The sequence below is a fragment of the Vulpes lagopus genome, chromosome 2 (genome assembly GCF_018345385.1).
Source record: "Vulpes lagopus strain Blue_001 chromosome 2, ASM1834538v1, whole genome shotgun sequence".
Classification (NCBI taxonomy): Eukaryota; Metazoa; Chordata; class Mammalia; order Carnivora; family Canidae; genus Vulpes; species Vulpes lagopus.
Window position 1 is genome coordinate 116,090,539 of NC_054825.1, and position 21,239 is coordinate 116,111,777.

Sequence of the window (21,239 nt, forward strand, 5' to 3'; positions counted from 1 at the left end):
AAAGTTTCTGATTTTAATCTATTTTTAAAAGCAAACTACTTGATTAAATCTTTCCATACAAGCTATACAAATATTTTATTCCATTTTTATTTAAGTATTTTTAAGTGTTCAGGACTTTATAAGTGCTTTATAAGTATCGAATTGCTATAATTCTAACAGTTAAGTGAAGACCTTTTCATTTTATGAAAATCTTAGTAATTTAATGAAATATCTATATTAAAGTACTTATTTTCAAATGTAACATAAATGAACATATGAATATCTTGTATGTATTATCTAACTTATCAAATTTATTCAGTAATATTCAAGTATTTTTACCTTAATAGGAAACTCCTACTTAAGCTCAATATTTAGCAGAGTGCCTGCAATCAGCAGGTGATCAAAATATAAAATACACATAAACCTTATTATACTTACTATTCTGTACTGTACCATATGGATTTAGAAATCTTACTAATAGCCTGCCTTGCTTATTACAATGTCCTTTTAGTCTTTCGTTATTATGACCCTCAGGTGGCCTATATATGGGCCATAATAAACCTACTGTATGCCAGATTCAGGTCAGTTAAATGTGTTAGCCGCAAAAGAGCTTTCCGCCATTTGAACATAATTATACATTTAGAGTAATCTTTGCTTGAATGTGTGACCTACAGCAGCACCTCATGGCAGATGGCACTTTTGCTACCTACCAGCAGAAGGGGAATCAGCAGGCAGATGACTGGGAGCAGCAGTCTGAGAGAAACACACTGACAGTCACAGATGGGGAGACACTGACTTGGAGACCTTAAAAAGCACTATTTCTAATCTTTTCCTCTTGAAGACAGACTGGGAATCCAATGAAAAACATAGTAATCAAAATGTAATGATTTTATTTTGTGGCACCCTTACAGAATGGAGCAAAAATTTATATTCATCAAAAAACTTAACATTTCTTTTAGTCCTTGGAACTCTAGAAATTACCTTTTGACATTTGGATGTTAGACTAAGTATTAGACAACTGTCAGCTTTAAAAGATTATGGCTGGAAAATAAAGCTCAAGTAATTTTTATTCAGGAAAGAAAAATTCTAGCTTCTCACCTTGTATGTATTAACATTTCTCACAAAGTTTTAAGTAGGTACTAACCTCTGACCCGTGTTCCTGAAGCATCAGTCCTTTGAATCCCACCAGCCAGCACCATAGCCACAGCAAGCTTTACTAGGTACATCCCAAAAACTTGAGGGCACAAGCTAGCCAGTATTTCGTTCCTTCCTAGGAAAGGCAGAAAGGTCAGATGTTACTAACAGTTTTCATGAAATCCTATCTGAAATTTCCCTTCCTATCCTAACTTCCTATAAACATACTCTGCCATCTAAAATGATCAAGAAGACTATTTCCAAATGCCTAAAGGAGTGAATAACTGTTTTGGCCCTAAAATTCCTCTTTATCCATGACATGATAGGAGAAGTCTGCTTTTTAGTCCTTGCTATTTATTTTTAGACCTCTACTTAAGTTTCCATAAATTTATCATACTTTACAAGGGACAGAAAGCAATCTCCTTTATCCCTTCATTAAGATAATATTATCCCTTTAAAATAACACAGCACTTCTGTGCAGTAATTCCATTGCCTAAATAAAGTGAAGGTGCTTGATCTCAAACAGTAAGATTGCAGAAACCAATAATTTTTAAATACAACAGGTACTTGGAGCTCAACGGAGCTTCTTCAGAGGTGTAAGAGAAGTAAAATCAATCTACCTGTGAGTCAATTCAGCGTTTGTTCTGAACAATTTGGTTAAGTCTGTTTTACCTAGAATAAGTTACCAGGGAATCAGTATTAAAAAGATTATTATAAACTACAATTCCAGTAATCTAAGCTGGAAGTCTTGGATTCTCCTAAGTACGTGCTTTTTTTTTTTTTTTTTTAATTAAGATTTTACTTATTTTAGAGTGCACGCATCACCACATAAGCAGGAAGGGCAGAGAGAAAGAGAGAATCTCAAGAAGACTGCACTAAGTGTAAAGTTTGATGCAGGGCTCCCATCTCCTGAGATCGTGACCTAAGCCAAACCAAGAATCAGACACATAACTGACTGCACCACCCATGTGCCCCTGGTCATGTACTTTAAATAAGAGAGTATCACTGTTTGAGTTTGTTTTCAGAAATATCAAAACATCAAATCTGAGAATCTGCCTATCCACATATAAATTAGCTATTTCATTCAATCACTGGCCCAATCAACCAGCAGGGGCTCTTAGAACCTATAATATCCTAACAAGCCTGTCCTGAGCTTGTCTTAACTTACACGAATTCACTGCTGTGATGGTACTCTGTATGTCTACATGCTGCCAACTAATTTGCAATGTTTCAGGGACTTCCAGGTTTGTATTAATGTTTCAGAGGTAGCTCTTTTGAAGAGGAAAGTAATCGTGTAAATATTTAGCTAATTATTCCAGTTCCAGAAGCTTTTCTGCCAAAGCATTAAGGGAAAGGAAAGGGCTTCCTCCAGAATTTATGGCCTTAAACACAAGGGCTACTTTTTGTAATGAATCAAAATTGATCCATTGGCAATACAGGCAATGATATGACCTGGGATGGCAGAAATGGTGAAGAAAGAAAACCTTTTAGTAAAATGGGGATCAAAAAAAAAAAAAAGAATTAGTAAATCCTGGAAGGCAGTTCATTAATTACCAGAGGGAATCACTCCCTTTTCCTGAGGTAGAAAACCCAGAGAAAAAAGATGAATATCTGGGATCTAAGCAAATAAGACCTTAAAGCAGGTATGTAAATTCTGTCCAGAATCTAGGGATTAACATTACAAAGAAAGAAGGAATAGCCCCCAAAAAGGTTTAGGAGTAGGCAAACTGACCTGGGAGACTTCTATGCCAGCTTTCCTGAATAAAGGTGGATTTAGTGACTGATATGCTGACAGAAAACATATCCCTGTAAAGAGCACAGGCTCTAAAATCAGGGCCTGGATTCACATACCAGTGCTATTACTTACTACCTGTCTGACCTTGGCAAGTTTCTTAACCTCTCTGCCTCTATTTCCGTATCTGTAAAATGGTTATGATAATGGTATCTTGTAGAATTGTTGAGGATCAAAGGAGTTAATAATTGTATAGCACAGAAACAAACAATACCTAACACACTTAACTGTTAAACTATTATATTACTTGTATTACTTGTACTTATTTCTGATCTCAAGATTTTCTCACAAAAGATATACTATAAAGGCAGATCTGATACCAGAAAAAAATAAAGGGGAAGAACCATTCCCTTAAATTTGCGGTCTAAAGTTCCTTGAATCATGACAGTAGATGCTCCCATGGCTGTATCATGGAAGAGAACGCATTAGAGTGACTGCTACCCCCAACCCTTTCTCGCTCCCAAATTTCTGATTCTAGACCATGTTTATAGTGTGTCTATGGCCTATTAGCCCACTCTTGTGGTATGGCCCTCAGTTACCCAATGAAGAGAACTTCCTAGATCTAAGATAACTGAGTCACCCCAAAATGGGTTCAGATAGCCCAACAGACTCCAATGCCTACATGTGGGTTTATAACCAGCATCTAAACACCAGGGTCAGAGAATTCCTGAGGACACTGTAGACTGGAATAAAAAAGCCTTCAGCTTCTAGACAATACCCACAGTATCAGATCTTAATGAAGCAGATCAACCTCTAAGAGCTGAGCAGTGAAGTAATCTCTGACTTTAGACTAGCAAAATGAAGACACCCTTCTGGATATAGCTCCCCACCTTCACCATCCCTGTCTTCTTCCCTGCAACTAGTACATATATACTTTCATTGGTAAAGTACAATATACTGTGCTTGGGAAACTAAGAAAGCAGAATCCACTCAGACTAAAAAGAAAAATGTTGCCTCATTTTCTTTCTGTCTTCTTAACTAATGTTTCTTACAAGATCATTCATTATATTTACTTCTTCCTTTTATCCAGTAAATCAGTTGTACATCCATAACTTTCTAATTAAAACAAAACAGACTCTTTTTAATTGCCAGCACAAAGTATTTCTCATGGTCTGGTTAAAACACTGTATAATAATACCCTTCCTTCACTCGTTACAGGAATTAATAAGAAGTGATTGTGGTCCAAGGAAGAATTACAGATTTTTGTGAGGACCTGATCCTAAGAAACAATTTTAAATTAAAAAATTCATTTAAAAATATAAATGATTCTTAAAGGGCTTGCTTATTAAAGCCACAATGTGGAGAACTTTAGTTCCTTTTGTACAGATTAGATAAAAGAATGATCAGGAACCCCCTATGTACATGCTATTTGCAGATACAAAAAAAAAAAAAAAAAAGAATCCATCCACAAAATAAAAGCTAACAATTCATAATGAGGCAAGTAAGAACCTTACTTTGTGAGTTGGTGTCTGTCCAGTTCAGTATTTTATTTTGTTTTAGGATGTTATTCAGGGAGAAAGAACACAAGCAGGGGCACAAGGAGAGGGAGAGAGAATCTCAAGCAGACTCTGTGCTGAGTATGGAGCCTGATGTAGAGCTTGATCTCATGACCCTGAGATTATGACCTGAGCCAAAACCAAGAGTCAGATGCTTAAGTGACTGCACCACCCAGGTGCCCCAGTTCAGTATTTAAGAATAAAATAATCAATATGAGTGAGACTTGAGGTGAAGTTTATTACAAATAGTCTATCACTGACTTGTTTAATTTTCTCAGAAGATGCCTCCAAGGAAGAATGAAAACAGACATTTAAAGATTTAACTGGTATTATACCTTTGGAATTTTTAAATAAAAAATAGTCCATGCATCCAAAAGCTATCATGTTTTAGTCTACATATTTTAGTGCCATAGTCATGTTTTTGCTATGATGACAAAGCTTATTTTTTGCATCTTTCTATCTCTCATCTCTTTCCTACTGATTGTATACTTCAAAATCTTTAGCTAAGGGATGCCTGGGTGGCTCAGTGGCTGAGCATCTGCCTTTGGCTCAGGTCATGATCCTGGGGTCCTGGGATGGAGTCCTACATCAGGCTCCCCACAGGGAACGTGCTTCTCCCTCTGCCTAGTTCTCTGCCCCTCTCTATGTGTCTCTCATGAATAAATAAGTAAAATCTCTTTAAAAAAAAATTTTAGCTAAAATAGGGTGAAGTTGTCTTTATTATCTAAGTACATCAGAAAAGGAATAAAGCTTTAACAGAATTAGGTTTCATAGTAGGATGTGTTTTGCCTATGTAAGGATGAATTGTATATTTGATTGGTTAAGGGAGAAAACTGGCAGTACAAGAGACATCTAAAATAACAGAAGTGGAAGATGGCTTGTAATCCAGCCTTGATTTTCCAAAAAGATTTATAACTGAAAAGACTATACCAGAAAAGGGCTCTTCAAAAGGAAACTATGGCTACAAGTACTGATGAATTCTGCCACCCTTTGAATTCAGCCATTGAGTTTTGCAGCATGTAAGGCCCCTCCTAATCACAGACCTCATATTTAACTACTGAATGAAATGCCATTAAATCACAAACCTGCAAAGGGATCACTCTTATAGGATTCCCAAAAATCTTCAAATTCCTTTTGGACCTCCTCATCCATGACGATTCCTGCAGACTGCTCATTATTTACTTGGACGTAATTGGCTTTCAAGACTATCTCCACTTCACAGCGCACATCTTGCTGAAAGGGCTTCCACCGTTGCATTACAACTCCGTAAATAGTGAGATCATCACCTAGGGAAGAGCACCAAGTAGCAGCAAAGTCCAGGAGTAGCATACTGCTTGCTGGGCACAGGGTTGCATGGCAAAGATCCGGAAATAAATAAACCACTCTCCTACACTCAGTGAATGGTAAACACTCATCTAGAAAACAATCTGGAGGCAAAGGAACACCACAGATTTCCTACTTTTTCTTTCTTCTTCTTCTTCTTCTTCTTTTTTTTTTTTTTTTTTTTGGTACAGGCACTTATATTTGCATAGCCAAAAGCTAAAGTTGGCATTTTTATTTTTCTTAATCTGCACCATGATAATCATACAAGATTATCACCCTTCACTGGAAAAATAACTTATTGGATGATTTATTCATTCTTACTATATTGGATGAAATGTCCATCCTCTCATAATCCCTAACCATACAGTTCTCATTTAAAGAATAGGAGCTACAGCTAGAAGGTTAGACTATGATCAGTTTGGTATCAGGAAAGGAGACAGTCTTGTGGTAAGTGACACTAGTTTTAGTTTCTTATATATTAGTTTTTACTTATCACCTTTACTGATATTTTACTTATTGCCTAAAAAAAAACCAGATGAATGAACTAAGAAATAAGTAAATGCCTGTTCTTCTTCAAAGCCCTTTTCCATAAACTATGAAAACAGAAGATAAATACTGCCTGTTCCTTCTTGGTTTCTTCCCACCTAAAGAAACTCTCCTATTCCTAGGGAGCAGAATATTTAACTTCTACAGGTTTTCCTAAGAGGTCTTGGGTAGTTTATGGGCACATTCTCCAAACACTTAACATCTGTGATTATTACATACAATTCAGTGCATCAATTAACGGGTATATATGAATGAATGGTTGGCATTCAGTATTTTGGTGTTAGAGAAAAGGGAGCCCCAAGAAGAAAAGATGGTCCTAGTTCTCAAAATCTTGTTGAATAGAAGATGTTGGACATACCCCAAATCCAATCTGGTATTTATAATTTGTGCAACAGCGTCTCTGAACTGACAAGTCTTCACATCCAAGCTTGTGTCAAATACACGATATTTGCTGATGCAAAATGCCTCTCTAAATATCAATAGCAATGTATAATCTGCAGAACTTTTGATTTTCTGAAGAAAAACATTCTGTAAATGCTAAACGCATGAAGAAACTGGTGGTAGCAATTACAGGATAGAAAGATTTCTAGCCAGAAGCAACTTTGTAACAAATGGTGACAAATTCAGTAGGTGCTCTGCATGTGTTTTCAAGATCTTTGGAAGACACTGCTTGGATGGTTTTCTTTTTTTTTTTTTAATTATTATTTATTTATGATAGTCACAGAGAGAGAGAGAGAGAGGCAGAGATACAGGCAGAGGGAGAAGCAGGCTCCATGCACCGGGAGCCCGACGTGGGATTCGATCCTGGGTCTCCAGGATCGCGCCCTGGGCCAAAGGCAGGCGCTGAACCGCTGCGCCACCCAGGGATCCCCTTGGATGGTTTTCAAACCAAATCAAGATAGTGATCATTTACTATATTGTTTGCCCCCCATTTTTAGATGAAAACAACTGGGGTAACCTTTCTATGAGCACTTAGAACAGTCCTTTACTGTCATTTTAATGGATTATACTTAAGTTGTTTCTGAATTAGTCAAATAAGAAACAACCTTTAGATACAGCACCCACAAATAATCTGACTTGTGATTATATGGAAATGTAGAGTACTGAAGAATGGCCAAGAGCACTGATCTCCTCAGATTTGGGTTCAGATCCCAGCTCCACAATTCACTTGTTTATATCCTTGGGCAAATTATCTAAATTTGCTGAGCTATGCTTTGACCTACAATAATGGGAATAGTTATATCACGGAACCACAGTGAAAATTAAGTCAGATGATGTTTGTAAATTACTTCATACAAAATGTAGAATATAAGAAGCACTCAACAGCTAAATATTAGCTGTTACTTATACTTTAACTTTTCTGTAGTAAATGTTATAAATGATGTTATTTGCAGGAAGCTAAGATTTTTGCTTTTATATAATCTTATCTCTTTGTCCTGCTCTGTCTTCGGCAGCTTATTTACCACTCAGCTACCCACATTCGGACCCATTTCTGATCTCCTGCTGCACTGGCAGTTATCAGGACACAACCTCCAACTTTATTACTCTGCATGTGTCAGACTGGGGTTCCCAACCAGACTGTAAATTCCTGAAGGGCAAGGATTATGCCATTTATCTTTTGATTCCCACAGACGTTTGTAGCTATGGATAAATGAAAAAAGCACTGTTGACAGACTGCTTCCACCCATTATTATTAGTGACATGTCAGAGAAAAATAGCTTTAGATTTTTCACTGAAGAATTCAGTTTAGATGAACTGCATAAAAACATCTTATTTTCCAACAAAGGGTACTTTCATGTTCAGGCTAAGCTTATATAAGCACTACTTTGCTGATCCACATATCATAGGTTTTGATTAAAATCAAAAAGTATCTGTCCTATATGAAAAAAGTACTTTACACAGCCTGGTCCATTCAGCAGGCAATCCACGATCACAGTTATTTTCATGGAGAATCATTTAGACAATGATAAACTGTTAATATATATATAATACATATTATATATATGTAAATTTAATATATTTGATATATTTGATATTATAAATTTCAAACTATGGGTTGGTGATTCTTGGGTGGATGGGGGCAGTCTTGGTTCTAGATAATGAACTCTTACTTCCATAGGTGTTTGCCTCATCATTTATTTTTTAAAGATTTCATTTATTTATTCATAGACACAGAAAGAGAGAGGCAGAGACACAGGCAGAGGGAGAAGCAGGCTCCATGCAGGGAGCCGGACGTGGGACTCCATCCCGGGTCTCCAGGACCACACCCCAGGCTGCAGGCGGCGCCAAACCGCTGCGCCACCGGGGCTGCCCTTGCCTCATCATTTTAATGAAATGGTAGCTCAGCAAATATTTCATAAATGAGGCATCTGGAAAAATCTAGAGTTAGAAAGGGAAACGATGGAATTTGGAGAAATGATCTGTCTGGTAGGCGAGAACAGGGATGCAGAGTAAGAGGTTAGATATACCTGTTTCTGCCAGGGGACACATTTGTGCTTTGTGTTTTCTATACAGATTAAGGGTGAGTGAGATTAAGGTGTGAGTGAGAACAGGAAATACTTTATAGCAGGGAATGTTGAGGTGAATTAAGAAACAACTGTTGATGCTTAGTTTAAGATTACCAACCATTTCCACTTTCTGACCCACCTTCAATGCAATTTAAATGTTAAATAGCAACTGGAAATTCCTAGAGAAATAGTGAAAGCAACCGTTTTAAAGTTACTTGGAATAAGAAGAGAGAAAGAATAAGCTCTCATATCTTTTTCACAGACAAAGGTCGGTCAAGGACTGGGAATGTGTATTGGGAGCAGAACATACTGGCTTTAGGGGAACAGGTTGTCATCTGTCTTTTCTAGGGGTAGAAAGAGTAGCTTCAGAGAAGCTGACTCAAGTTTTGCAGTTCTAGACAACCTTTTTTGGATCAAAGTTCTGTAAATCCAAAAGACTTTTAAACTCCACATTAGAGTCTTTAGTGCCTGTCAGTTCTGGTAAAAGTTTCTGATTAACTTTCAGATTATTACTTTGAAGGCAATCTGCTTGGTGTCTGAGATCTTTACTGTTAGCTGACCTATGCGCCATGTAAATTTTATAGCCCTAGCCCCTACCAACAACTGAAAAAAGCTCCGTTTATTCTTCTTTTTGCATTATATATGTAAAATAACACCATCACATTGGTTTAAAAAACACACCAAATTTTATTAATATCTCACGATATTTAAATGTTACTGCAGAGACAGAATAGTATTTACTCTCCTGAGCAACACTGATTTACAAAACCTCCCAACATCTTAATTTTTCTTTTTTTTTTTAAAGATTTTATTTTTTTATTTTTTGAGAGAGAGAGAAGGGAAAGGGGGAGAGGAAGGCAGAGAGAACGTGAGAGAGAGAGCACACAAGCAGAGGGAGGGAGAAGTAGACTACCACTGAGCAGGGAGCCTGATGTGGGGCTCAATCTCAGGACCCTGGGATCATGACCCGAGCCAAAGGCAGACGCTTAACAGACTGAGCCACTCAGGCACCCCACATCTTAATTTTTCCAATAAAATTCCTCCTTAACACTTTTGTAAAAATAATTTAAAAATTCAATGCAGAACACTTCTATACACAGAAGCTGATATTAATCCTTGCCCTTCCACAGGACTTTTTTTTTTTTTTTTTTTTCCAGATTTCATTTATTCTAGAGAAAGAAAAAGAGAGCACAAGCAAGGAGCGGAACAGAGGGATAGGGAGAAGATAATCTCTAGCAGATTCCACCCTGAGTGCAGAGCCCAATTTGGGGCTCAATCCCACAACTATGAGATCATGGCCTGAGCTGAAACCAACAGTCAGGTACTCAACTGACTGAGTCACCCAGGCTCTCTTTCCACAGATACTTTTGATTCCTTCTCCCCGGTGAGAAGAGAATAGGCAGGGCAAGATGAGTTGAAATGGGGCAAAAGAGAGCTAATGAGCTGTCTAGTCAGCCTCAAGATCAAAATATAACTAAGAATGACATCATAATAACCCCTTCTGGAGCCCTCAGATCTCCAGAATGGCTCTGAAGCTCAGAGTCTTTGACTTGTCTGCAACATTGTAATCATCCAGACCAACCGCCATCATAAGGCATAAGTCACTAACAAGATGCTGTATACCCTCTGCTTGATTGTCTCTGAAAAAAGAAACTCAACCATTATCTGCGTCCCATGGTAGACACCTTATATTATTAGATATGGAGTCAAAATCTACCTTCTGGAGCTTCAGCCTACCGAAACCCAATAGTATCTTCTATAACTATAATTCCATCTCTGTATGACAACCTTCCAATTAATGAAAAGTTGGCTGTCATGTCCTTCCTGAGACTTCTCTGTGATAAATACCCACAGTTCTTTTCAGTATGGTTTTAAGTTCCTTTCCAATTTGGGCAATTGGCCAATGAAAACACTGAGAACCCTCAGAGGACAAAAAATGTGACTCCTGTAGTGCTGTCACCAGCACAGAGGAAAGAAGAACAATCACTTCCTTTCTTCTAGGTAGCAATAAGAGTACAAGAGCATCTGACAGAGTCATACGTCTGGTCCATTTTACTTAATTCCTCACTAAATCTGCTATAATCTTTAAAGCTGCTGCTGTTAGGCAAGCATATACTGAAGAGACTCCTGGATGACAAGTCAGTGGACTTGGGTTCATGTTCTAGTTCTGCCCCTTATTCTCCAAATGACTTGGGCAAGTCAAGTTCTTCATTTACAAAACAAGTGGCTGTACTGGACTGCTAAGCTACTGGCCCAGCTTCTTCCCTGTTATGTATCACCTCCTGCCTCTATGCCAGTTTCTATTCTCAAGGTGAGCAATTAAGCCTCTACAGTCATTTCCCAGTGCTCTCGGGAAAATAAAAAGTGGCTTTTTCCTAATCAGCACTTTAGGACATCTTACATAAGTTAGCAAAAGTTAATTCTCACCAGATTTGCAACTGTCTACTAAATCATCTTCCAGGATAACCTTCATAGATCGTGGAATACTTCCAACAGACAGCCTTTGTACCTAGCAAGGAAAAGCAGATACATTCTGAGTATGCTTAAATACATGCTAAGTATTCAGAAGCTAGCAGTTCTTGAAATTACTGTTTTCTATTTCCCTGGTATTATCATACAATTCAATTATGATGGAGATTTACAGAATTTTCTTGAAAACTGTGCCTACTATCCATTTATAAACTAAAACTAGAGTAAAATAAAAACACCATTACAGATTACAGAAAATATCTCAAAATGTAATCTACCTTGTAGATGGTCAAAATAAATGTATACTCCATGATTAAGTAGAATAAAAAATTACTTACCTAGACAAGACATGTAGTTCTTTCCTCTGCAGTCTTAAGACCCAGGACAAATTACTGTTCCTTAGTGACAGAACCCTGGTTTTAGTCCATGTGGACATCTACCCAGTAAAAAGACTGTATTTCCCAGGTTACTCTGCCCCTGGGTATACTCATATGGTCCTATGACTAAGCTCTGGCCAAAGAAATACAAGTAGACCTGCCCGGGGAGACTTCAAGGAAGACTACTCGAATGGTGACTTGGGGTAGATGACTGATGCTCTCATCTGTCCTTCCCTCTCCCTGCTCCTTGACTAGCATACAGCAGTGACAGAGTTGTAAACTACCATCCTGGACTAAGAATAGAGGCCATGTGTTAAGAATGGTGTAGAAAGATAGGAGTTTGAGTCCTCAACACTGAATATGACTTTAAGTAGCAAGTAAAGGAAAAGCTGGCATACTCTCAGTGTTAAAGTGTCTATGTATGTCTCATTTGACACGGCATATAAAATCAGGCCTAAACCCTAAATCCTGACCACTCTAATGTTTAATAATCACTTAAACCCATTTAATTTTCTCCTATCCCTTAAATACAGCTTATCTGAACTTCTTAAATATTCCCTTAATTTTAACATAATTATTAAGCCATTCTACAACCCTCTCACCAATGTTCTCTATACAGAGATGACTAGGGCGCTTGATGGGATGAGCACTGGGTGTTATGCAATATGTTGGCAAATCGAACTCCAATAAAAAAATATACAAAAAAAAATACAAAAAATATACAAAAAATATACAAAAATAAATAAATAAAATAAAATAAAATTGCATGACTCTAAAGACTGTATTCTGATGTATGGGCAACACACATCCCATGTGTAATCCTGTATGCGTTCCCTATCCTGGTAATTTGCCCAGAGCTAAAAAGGTTGACCTTCAGCTTCTTCAAAGTTGGTTTTGTTTTTTCATTTGATCATTTGATCATTTACCTGTTCCTGAATTTTGATTTCCTGATAATCTCTACACCTCGCTGGAGATGAAGACAAGCCTGAGAGGCAAGTGAATTTGGAAGAATCACAGCCCTCCAAGCTCGGGCAGGAGGATGGCCGGCAGAAGGTATAGTACTGCTCAAAGTCAGCCTTGACCACAAATACATGTTTGCATTTGTTACACATGTAATCCCGCTCAAATTCCAGGATCTTCACCAGACTTGTTCGAATCACTGTCCCCGTGACAGATAAAAAGTGTCCCACATCTTTGGTTTTAGGGATGTGCTCCCTCACCAGCTCAGGACAAACAGGCAAACCTGATGGAGAAAAACAACAACAAAACCATATCAACTTATTATCTTGGAATTTGACTCCATGGAATATATTCTTCTTATATTTCCTGGCAGAGAAGGTATAATTTCAGGAAAAAAAAAAATTGAGTTTGACTTAAGAAAAAAGAAATCAGATCAACTCAATTAAGAAAATAGAAAAGGATTTTTTAAATAAAGATGATCAGTGGACTCTTTTTAAAAGTACATATCCAGATGACATAATAATAACCAGGATTAAAAGAAAAAAAAAAAGGACTGATTTTCATTAAAAGGGCTGAATAGAATCTAAATACAGTAATTGTAACCTCATTCAACAAAAAAACATACTGCCACATGCAACACATAAAATCAACTGATGACTGAATAAACCACAAAGCTAACTGATAAAGGGAGGGTAGCATAATGACAGAGCCCCACAGTGCTAGAAGGCTATTCCTTTTTTAGGTTCAGAATTCATTAATACATAAATCTGACTATTTCCAAGCCTTGAATTACCTAGAGGTTTAACCACAGCAGCACCATTTTATCCCTTAAAAAACATGTTTTTCACCATTAATAAACAGGCAACTTCTTAAAAGGTACAAAATACCAAAGAAAATTCTTAGTAGGAATGCCCACTTTGGGGCACCTGGGTGGCTCAGGTCATGATCCTGGAATCCTGAGATGGAGTCGCAAGTGCCCATATCAGGCTCCCACAAGGGAGCCTGCCTCTCCCTTTGCCTATGCCTATGTCTCTACCTATCTCTCTCATGAATAAATAAAATCTTTAAAAAAAAAAAAAAAAAGGAATCCCCACCTTCTCATGTTTGGCTACCATGCATCACTGGAGTACAGAAATGCTGCCTATGATGGTCAAAGGCTGCCTTCTAACAGGTTTATAAGGCAGCAGCATTTGTTACACTGGTTTAACAAATGAACCCATGGTCCACTGTCTTGTCCTCAGAATTTAGCAGCTCTGAAATCTGGCAAACGTGCACCTCGAAGATGGATCTACTAGATTTGCCACGCTCTGAGAAAGAGCCATAATAGTTACAATTATACTTTAAGTTTCTTTTTTTTTTTTTTTTTTTTTTTTTTTTTTTTTTTTTTAGTTTTTATTTATTTATGATAGTCACAGAGATAGAGAGAGAGAGGCAGAGGCACAGGCAGAGGGAGAGGGAGAAGCAGGCTCCATGCACCGGGAGCCCGACGTGGGACTCGATCCCGGGTCTCCAGGATCGCGCCCTGGGCCAAAGGCAGGCGCCAAACCGCTGCGCCACCCAGGGATCCCATACTTTAAGTTTCTATGGCCAGCACATTTTCTTCCTATTGGTAGATCTATTCTGAAAACCAAATAATAGTAATAATAAGGTAGTTTGTGAATTATGAAACTAAAGGGGGAAAAATCAAATCAGTGACATGAACTGTATGCTTCAGGCATGAGACTACATCTGGTGTTACAGATTACAAGTCTACAGACTTAAATTTTCTTTTGATGGCTGAGACTCTCTCTCTGTATACTGTATATTGTATTAACAAGGTAAGCACTGCCAATTATTTGCCACTATAACTTCTTTTCCTATCCAAGGCTGACCCCAGGGCTGACAAGTGTGGTATCACATGCACAAGAATAGAGAGGTTGGACCTGGATTAGATACTTTATCCATTAAAAATATCCATTCTAAAAAAAAAAATATATCCATTCTATTAATTTCATGTTGATTTCAGGCACCTGTTAATTCAGCTGTGGGTAGCTAAATGTTGAACTATACTGATACAATCCAGTAAAAGCCTTACCAGCAACCAAAACTTCTCATTAAAAACAGGTTTTGTTTTCATGCCCAACACTACTTATGTTTTAGTTTATATCACAGAATGGTAAGAAAGAAATGACCAAATGGAAAGCCTTTTTATTGGGTCTTAACTGGAATGTATATTATGGCAATCCTTAACACTGCTTTAGAGATTCTGTTACCTTTCTTTTGCTCCCCACATGAATATATTTTCAAAACTGAGTTATAATTTGCATTCCGTAAGTTCCCTCTTTTAACACGTATAATTCAGTGGTTAATAGTATATTCACAAGGCTATACAGCCATCACCACTAATTTCAGAATATTTTTTATCACTTCAGAAAGAAACCCTGTACTCGGTAGTGGTCACTCCCCACTCCCTTACTCCCAGCCTTGGTCAACCACTAAGCTGCTATCTCTATGGTAAATCTATTTTGGACATTTCATATACAGTAAGTGGCCTTTTGTGTCTGGCTTTCTTCACTTAGCATAATGTTTCCAAGATTCATCTATGTCGTTACATGTATCCATACTTCATTACTCTTTAAGGCTAAATATTCCATGGTATGGATATGCCACATATTCTTTATCCATTCATCAACTGATGAACATTTGGATTGCTTACACTTTTTGGCTATTATAGTGCTGCTACAAACATTCATGTTCAAGTTTTTGTTCGATTATCTGTTTTCAATTTTCTTGGGCATGTATCTAGGAGTGGAATTACTGAGTCATATAATTACATATACTTTTTGAAACAATTTTATTTTTGCACTTGCAAAAAAAGTCACTAAGTGTTCTCTAATGTAAGTATAGAGAGGATGGAAAAATAGCATTATTCAAATGGGAAATAAGATTATTACTCCAAATTCCTTCATGAAGAATAGACAAAATCTACCAACAAGTACTCCTAAGAAAAATGAGCAAAGTAAAAAGAATAGGAAAAAAAACGGATTAAGAAACTTATTTTAACAACTGCCTAGGTTTTTTTCAGTATCCATTCTCTCTTCCTAGGCCCCTAAAAAAATATCATTTTTGCATTCAATTTCTACTCCTCTCATTTTAGTTCTGTTTCAGATGCAAAGTGATTGTTCAGTTTAAATTATATTATGAATATATTAGAACTTAAGAAAAACTAAAATCACAAGAACCAGGTTGTAGAAAGTGTTGCGTTACTCTGATGGCTTGCATAGCTGCAGATAAAAACTATAGACTGCTAGTGTTAATTTAGCAGAGTCTTTGGATATTTAATATGATGAAATCCTATGTAACTGATGAAAACTTACATAGTTGTTTAGATAGATGTTCGCTATCTCTGGCTTATAAATTTTGCATTGAAAACAGTAGTAAGTGTAATTTTATTGCAATTTTTTCCTAGAAAGCGATTTTTAACTTGGTATTATCTTATTGTACATAGTACTTTAGAATAGAAAAATAAAATCCCCTACCTTCATTGCTTCTGTAGTAATCCAGAAGGAAGTAATGAAGGCCTAACTTCAAACCTCCTCTGCATATAATCCTTCCATTGCTGCCTACAGATCTAAGAATAAGGCACCAAATCTGTACTGGACTACAGGGCCTTCCTCTCATACCAACTACTCTAATCACTCACTCATTTACATATATTTGTCTCCTTTGCCTCAACACTCTCCTCCAGAACTGCTCCTCAAAAATGTCCACAAAAAGAAACAATATAGAGGTTAAGAAGATAGAGTCTAAAGCCAGCTTTGAGTCACAGCTCTATTACTTACTAGCTATGTGACCTTGGCTAACTTATAACTTCTCATATTTTCCTTCTATAAAATGGCAAAAACCATAAAACCTACCTCATAGGTCATAGGATTAAAATAATTCATATATGTAAAGTTTCTTAGAATAGCACCTTACATATAGCAAACACTATTTAAACATTAGTTCTTAATACATGATTACTATCATTTTTCCTCCCTAAAAGATCAGCTTCAATATAATTTTCTTAATAAAATCTTTATTTAACCCACTTCAGGTTAAATTTTCTCTTTTATGTGCTTTAACACACTGTTCCTCTCCTTCATACCACTTACTGCAATTTATTTATTTTTAAAGATTGTATTTATTTATTCAACAGAGAGAGAGCATAAGCAGGGGAGCATCAGCAGGCAGCGGCAGAGGGAGAGCAGGCTCCCTGCTAAAAGGAGCTCAATGGGGGAGACTGACCCCAGGACCCTGGGATCATGACTTGAGCGGAAGGCATATGCTCAACTGAGTCCCCCAGGTATCCCCCACTTACTGCAATTTATTACACTTCCACACTAGAAATAAATTCCAGAGAATCAGGATTGAGGTAGATTTTATTCACCACTCTTATTAGAGTAAGCACCATGCTTTAGAAGATACTTGAGAGAAAGATGAAAGGCAAGGCTAGAAAGTGGGGGGATAGATATGAGAGATTAAGGTTACTGTGTTAGCTTCGAGATCAATTAGAGATAAGGGATGAAGAGGAGGGTGAAATTTAGAGTGACTCTCAGTTCTCTGGTTCCATTAACAAGAAATTCTGCAAGCTACATAGTAATCAATCAGTAAATACCTATTGAAAGAAAAAGGAAATACCACTTTCGGTTGGAGTGGGGCAGAGAGAGTAAAATCATTACACTTTTCAATCACTGAGTTTGCAAGAAGAGATTTAGTATGAGACATTTGATAAGCATGGTGATATTTGGATACAGAGCTTAAGAGACAGATTCTGGCTAAAATTAAGAAAAAAAATAGAGTTGGCATTTGTTTCTACATAGGTGGCAGCTGAAGCTCAGGTTTGGGATAGAGACTACCCTATGAGAGTGTAGGATCCAGGAGAATGTGACCACATCTGAATCCTAAGGACCTACCTACCACCTACAGGCCAAGTAAAGGAAGAGGCAGCGCCTAAGAAGAGGGAGAGAAGCCACAGCCAGAAAGGGAGGAAGGAGCAAGAGAGTGCTGTCGTGGGGCCAACGCTGGAATTTTATAAGGTGGGAGGAGTCAATAGTATCAAACTCAGCAGGGAAATGAAGTGAAATACTGAAAAGTGACCCTCAGTTTGGCCATGAGGCTGTCACTAGTGACGATGGCAAGGGCGGTTTCAGTATGGTGGACGTGAAAGGATGAATAGGAGATTATCATGAAGATTGGATATACTTTGTCAGAACATTTACTTATGAAAAGAACAGTGGATGAAGGGGGACTGATGGTTGAAAGAGATCTTTCTCCTTCTACAAAATGGGAGAAACCTGAAAGAGAAAATTCAGATAGAATTGCCAAAAGGATTCACAGTCTAACCTACCACCGCCCCATAGAGTCCATGCTCCCCCAGGGGTTTGGCCTGATTGGTGACTGACTTTAGAGCACATAGTTTACCCACCTTCCTACCTTGGTCACTTACTCCATCCTAACTGACCTTAGGATGCGGGGTAATGTCTCATCTAAATCAAGGTTTTAATTATGGGACATGGCTGAGCTTTAGGAAAGCTCTAAATCTCTTGAAATTCAGGTACAAGGTTATGTATATACACATACCTGTACTTTCTGGAGAGGGTCCATAACCTTCTCAACAAAAAACCCTGAAGAACTTATTTAAATACTCAGTCCCATAGTTCTATTGGCTTGCATGACTCCAAGAACAGAAGAAACTTACATTGTGGAAACAGTTACTAAATCTTCCTCCCTTCCCCTAATTTAATAGTAATACCCTAATCTCTCATATCTCTATTCATATCCCTGGTCTTAGCTCACATTCTACAAGGCTTCCTCCAAATGCTTTAGCATGACAGTGACTTTCATAGTCACCTACTGACTGTACTGCTCACTTATGGCCTCTCTCTGCCTAGCCCAGTGCTTTAATAAGTACTTTCCCATAAGGAGAAAATTAATGAATAAATGAGACAGGGGAATGGGCTTCCCTCTCTCTCTAGCCTCACTTTTAGCAAATGTGGCCTCAAATTTCCCAGTTCAGAACAAAATGCTTGATTTTTCTGTGCAGAGAGGGACTTTATACCTCCGTACCTTTCCTTAGGCACTTTACTTGGTCTGGCAAACTCTCTCCAGCCAGGAAAGTACATTCGAGTTTTCCTTTCTACAAGAAAACCTCCCCAAGCCCAGGCTAGCACCCACAACAAAACAAATGGAGTAAGCAAGCAAAATGGTCAAATGAATATGCCATTGTATAAATAATGCCTTTTATGTCTAGAGAAATCTATTGCCAGAGTAAAAACGAAGGTTCCAGAGACACCCATCCATTCCTTGCAAATGATAACCCTGGCCGATGCAAGCTGGGTCATGACAAGTCTACACAAACTGGTTTTATTTCAGTCAACATATGGAGATGTGCTGGAGAGATATTACACACTTGCAAAGAAGGCAGGTGGGAGGTGGAGGAAGGTAGGACTCAGTTCCAAGGGTCTCACATATGCTCACCAACCCTTTCTGTGTTATTCTAGAAGTGTAGCCAGGATGAATGAACTCCCTGCTGCTCACCCCCAGCAACGGTCCTATGTCTAACACAATTACAATGTCTCTGAAGGAAAAACTATGTAAAGATTACAACCAAATTTTCTAAGAAAATCTGCTTTCAATTATCCTCTCTACTTTTACAATACAGGGCAATATATCACTTTTAATGTTCTTGCACTGTAAACAAAAGAGCAATTTACATTTTACTGAATCATGTACATAGTACCTGTTAGGAGAAATTTGCTTTTTTTTTTTTTTTGAGCAAATGTGTCTAACATATGAAAGATTAAGTGATTATTTTGTTTTTGTTTTTTTTTAGGTAAGTGATTATTTTGTAAAGTAACTGTATTATTTTAAGAAAAAAATAATAAAGGTGAGTATATTTCTGGGTCATCAGATTCTTTTCATTTCAGAACATTATGATTTTTAGATAAACAAAATATAAAGATAAAGGCAACAAAATGTTAGCAAAACAGACCATATAACAATCAAAATTTTAATACTAAAAAGATACTAAGAGACAATGTTTTGATGGAAATGTCAGTGTATGTTAATCTTTCTGTCTTACTATCTATGTTACTAAGTATGTTCTTCAACTGTACCAGTGAAGGGGTGGTGGTAGTGGAGTGTGGCGGACATCAGGTGCTTAGCTACCATTAGTGAACACAGAAACCTTTACCATTCCCTGATTCATTCAATGATCGAGTACAAAAAGAAATTTTGGAAATAGTTTGTGATCTGTCCATATCTATGCTAGTGATATGTCCATATCAATGATTTTAGGCCCCTGGTTTTCAGCATGTAGTTCCTGGAACAGCAGCATCAGCATCACCTGGGAGCTGTTAGAAATGCAAATTATTGGGCCCCATGCCAGACCTTCACAATTAGAATCTCTTGTGGGTGGGGCCTATCAGTGTTTTAACAAGCCCTACAGTTGATTCTGATTGCCATTAATGTTTGAGAACACATGAATGCTATTTTTTCCTTCTCATTTAGTTTGATGCTATCTGGGTATTAGAACACCTTTCATCAAAACCATGGAAAAGGTAAGTAAACTTTAGTCTAATAAAAATCCCAGAAGACAAAGAGCAATGTATATCCTAGAAAGACAACTGGAAAATGTCTTAGGTTCCTAAGGAGCCTGAATCACAGAGGCAACCTATGTTTTCATAATTGAATGCCTTGCCTGGAGTCCACAATGAAGGTGCAATAGAACTAAAACCAGACTATTTCCATCTCTGGTTCATTCTGCCTGGGACACCTCTATCCTTGCCTTACCCTCTCTTCTTGAAATCTCCAGTGAATCTGCTAGAATTCATTCCCTGTTCTGCTAGCACATATCCTGAGTGAGGCACAAATCATATAACATAAAAGCTGCCACTAAGCTCCTTTATGATTAAGTTTAATATACAATAGGCCATGTATCTTTGGGCATACATACACCAATTGTTAAATATTTGACATAATATGTTTGTAGGATGAATATACCACGGTAGTAACATAATTTGTAATTTACTTTTTCAGAGAAGAATTGGGGGAAAAAATAGACTAAATTTACCCAAAACCAATAGGGTCACCTAGGCAGGCAAAATTTTGGTATTTAAACTGAACATGGAAAAATATCTAAACATAAGGATAAGGACAGCCTAAAACCATTCCTAAGTGCCATTTCAATAACATTAACTAAACCCTCTTTTAACAACATTTTTGCAACATTATTATAAGGAAACATTTATTCTTGATCCTACCAAGAGATGATCTAGCGTCTTGTCGCTTAAAGATTTATAATATTCATAATTTTATTCTAGATAAAATACTACTTTTTTTCAATGAAATCAAATGTATGGTCTTTTGAGGGATCTTAATTGGTCCCCAAAGAGTTGTACTATACTGATTCATCTTTTTGGAATCATAAAAAGCATTTTTATTGATTACAAATCCCCACCTTTCTGAAATGTACTATATATTTTTTTGACATGTACTACATTTTTAAACAAAATGATACATGTGTTCTCCAACTTAATCTGCAGTAATTCAAAGATAGAGCTTTGCTACAAGCTGACTGCTCCACTGGAGCAACTAAAAATTAAGGTACTTACTCTGTCATTCATTCAACAAAAAT

At 37.3% G+C, this 21,239-nt stretch overlaps 1 protein-coding gene across 7 annotated transcripts in view; it reads right to left on the reverse strand.

The window, feature by feature from the left end:
• MCM9 (minichromosome maintenance 9 homologous recombination repair factor) overlaps window positions 1-21,239 on the reverse strand; it is a 95,891-nt gene that overhangs the window by 70,903 nt on the left and 3,749 nt on the right. For all 7 annotated transcript variants that reach the window (XR_005985933.1, XR_005985934.1, XM_041742785.1 and 4 more), the window contains exons 3-6: window positions 12,550-12,866; window positions 11,205-11,286; window positions 5,487-5,687; window positions 1,124-1,249 (exon numbers count right to left, since the gene is read on the reverse strand). Coding sequence is in view for 5 of the 7 variants with exons in the window: in XM_041742785.1 (XP_041598719.1) it covers window positions 1,124-1,249; window positions 5,487-5,687; window positions 11,205-11,286; window positions 12,550-12,866 (726 nt within the window). In the remaining 2 variants the exon portion in view is untranslated. The remainder of the gene's footprint in view (window positions 1-1,123; window positions 1,250-5,486; window positions 5,688-11,204; window positions 11,287-12,549; window positions 12,867-21,239) is intronic.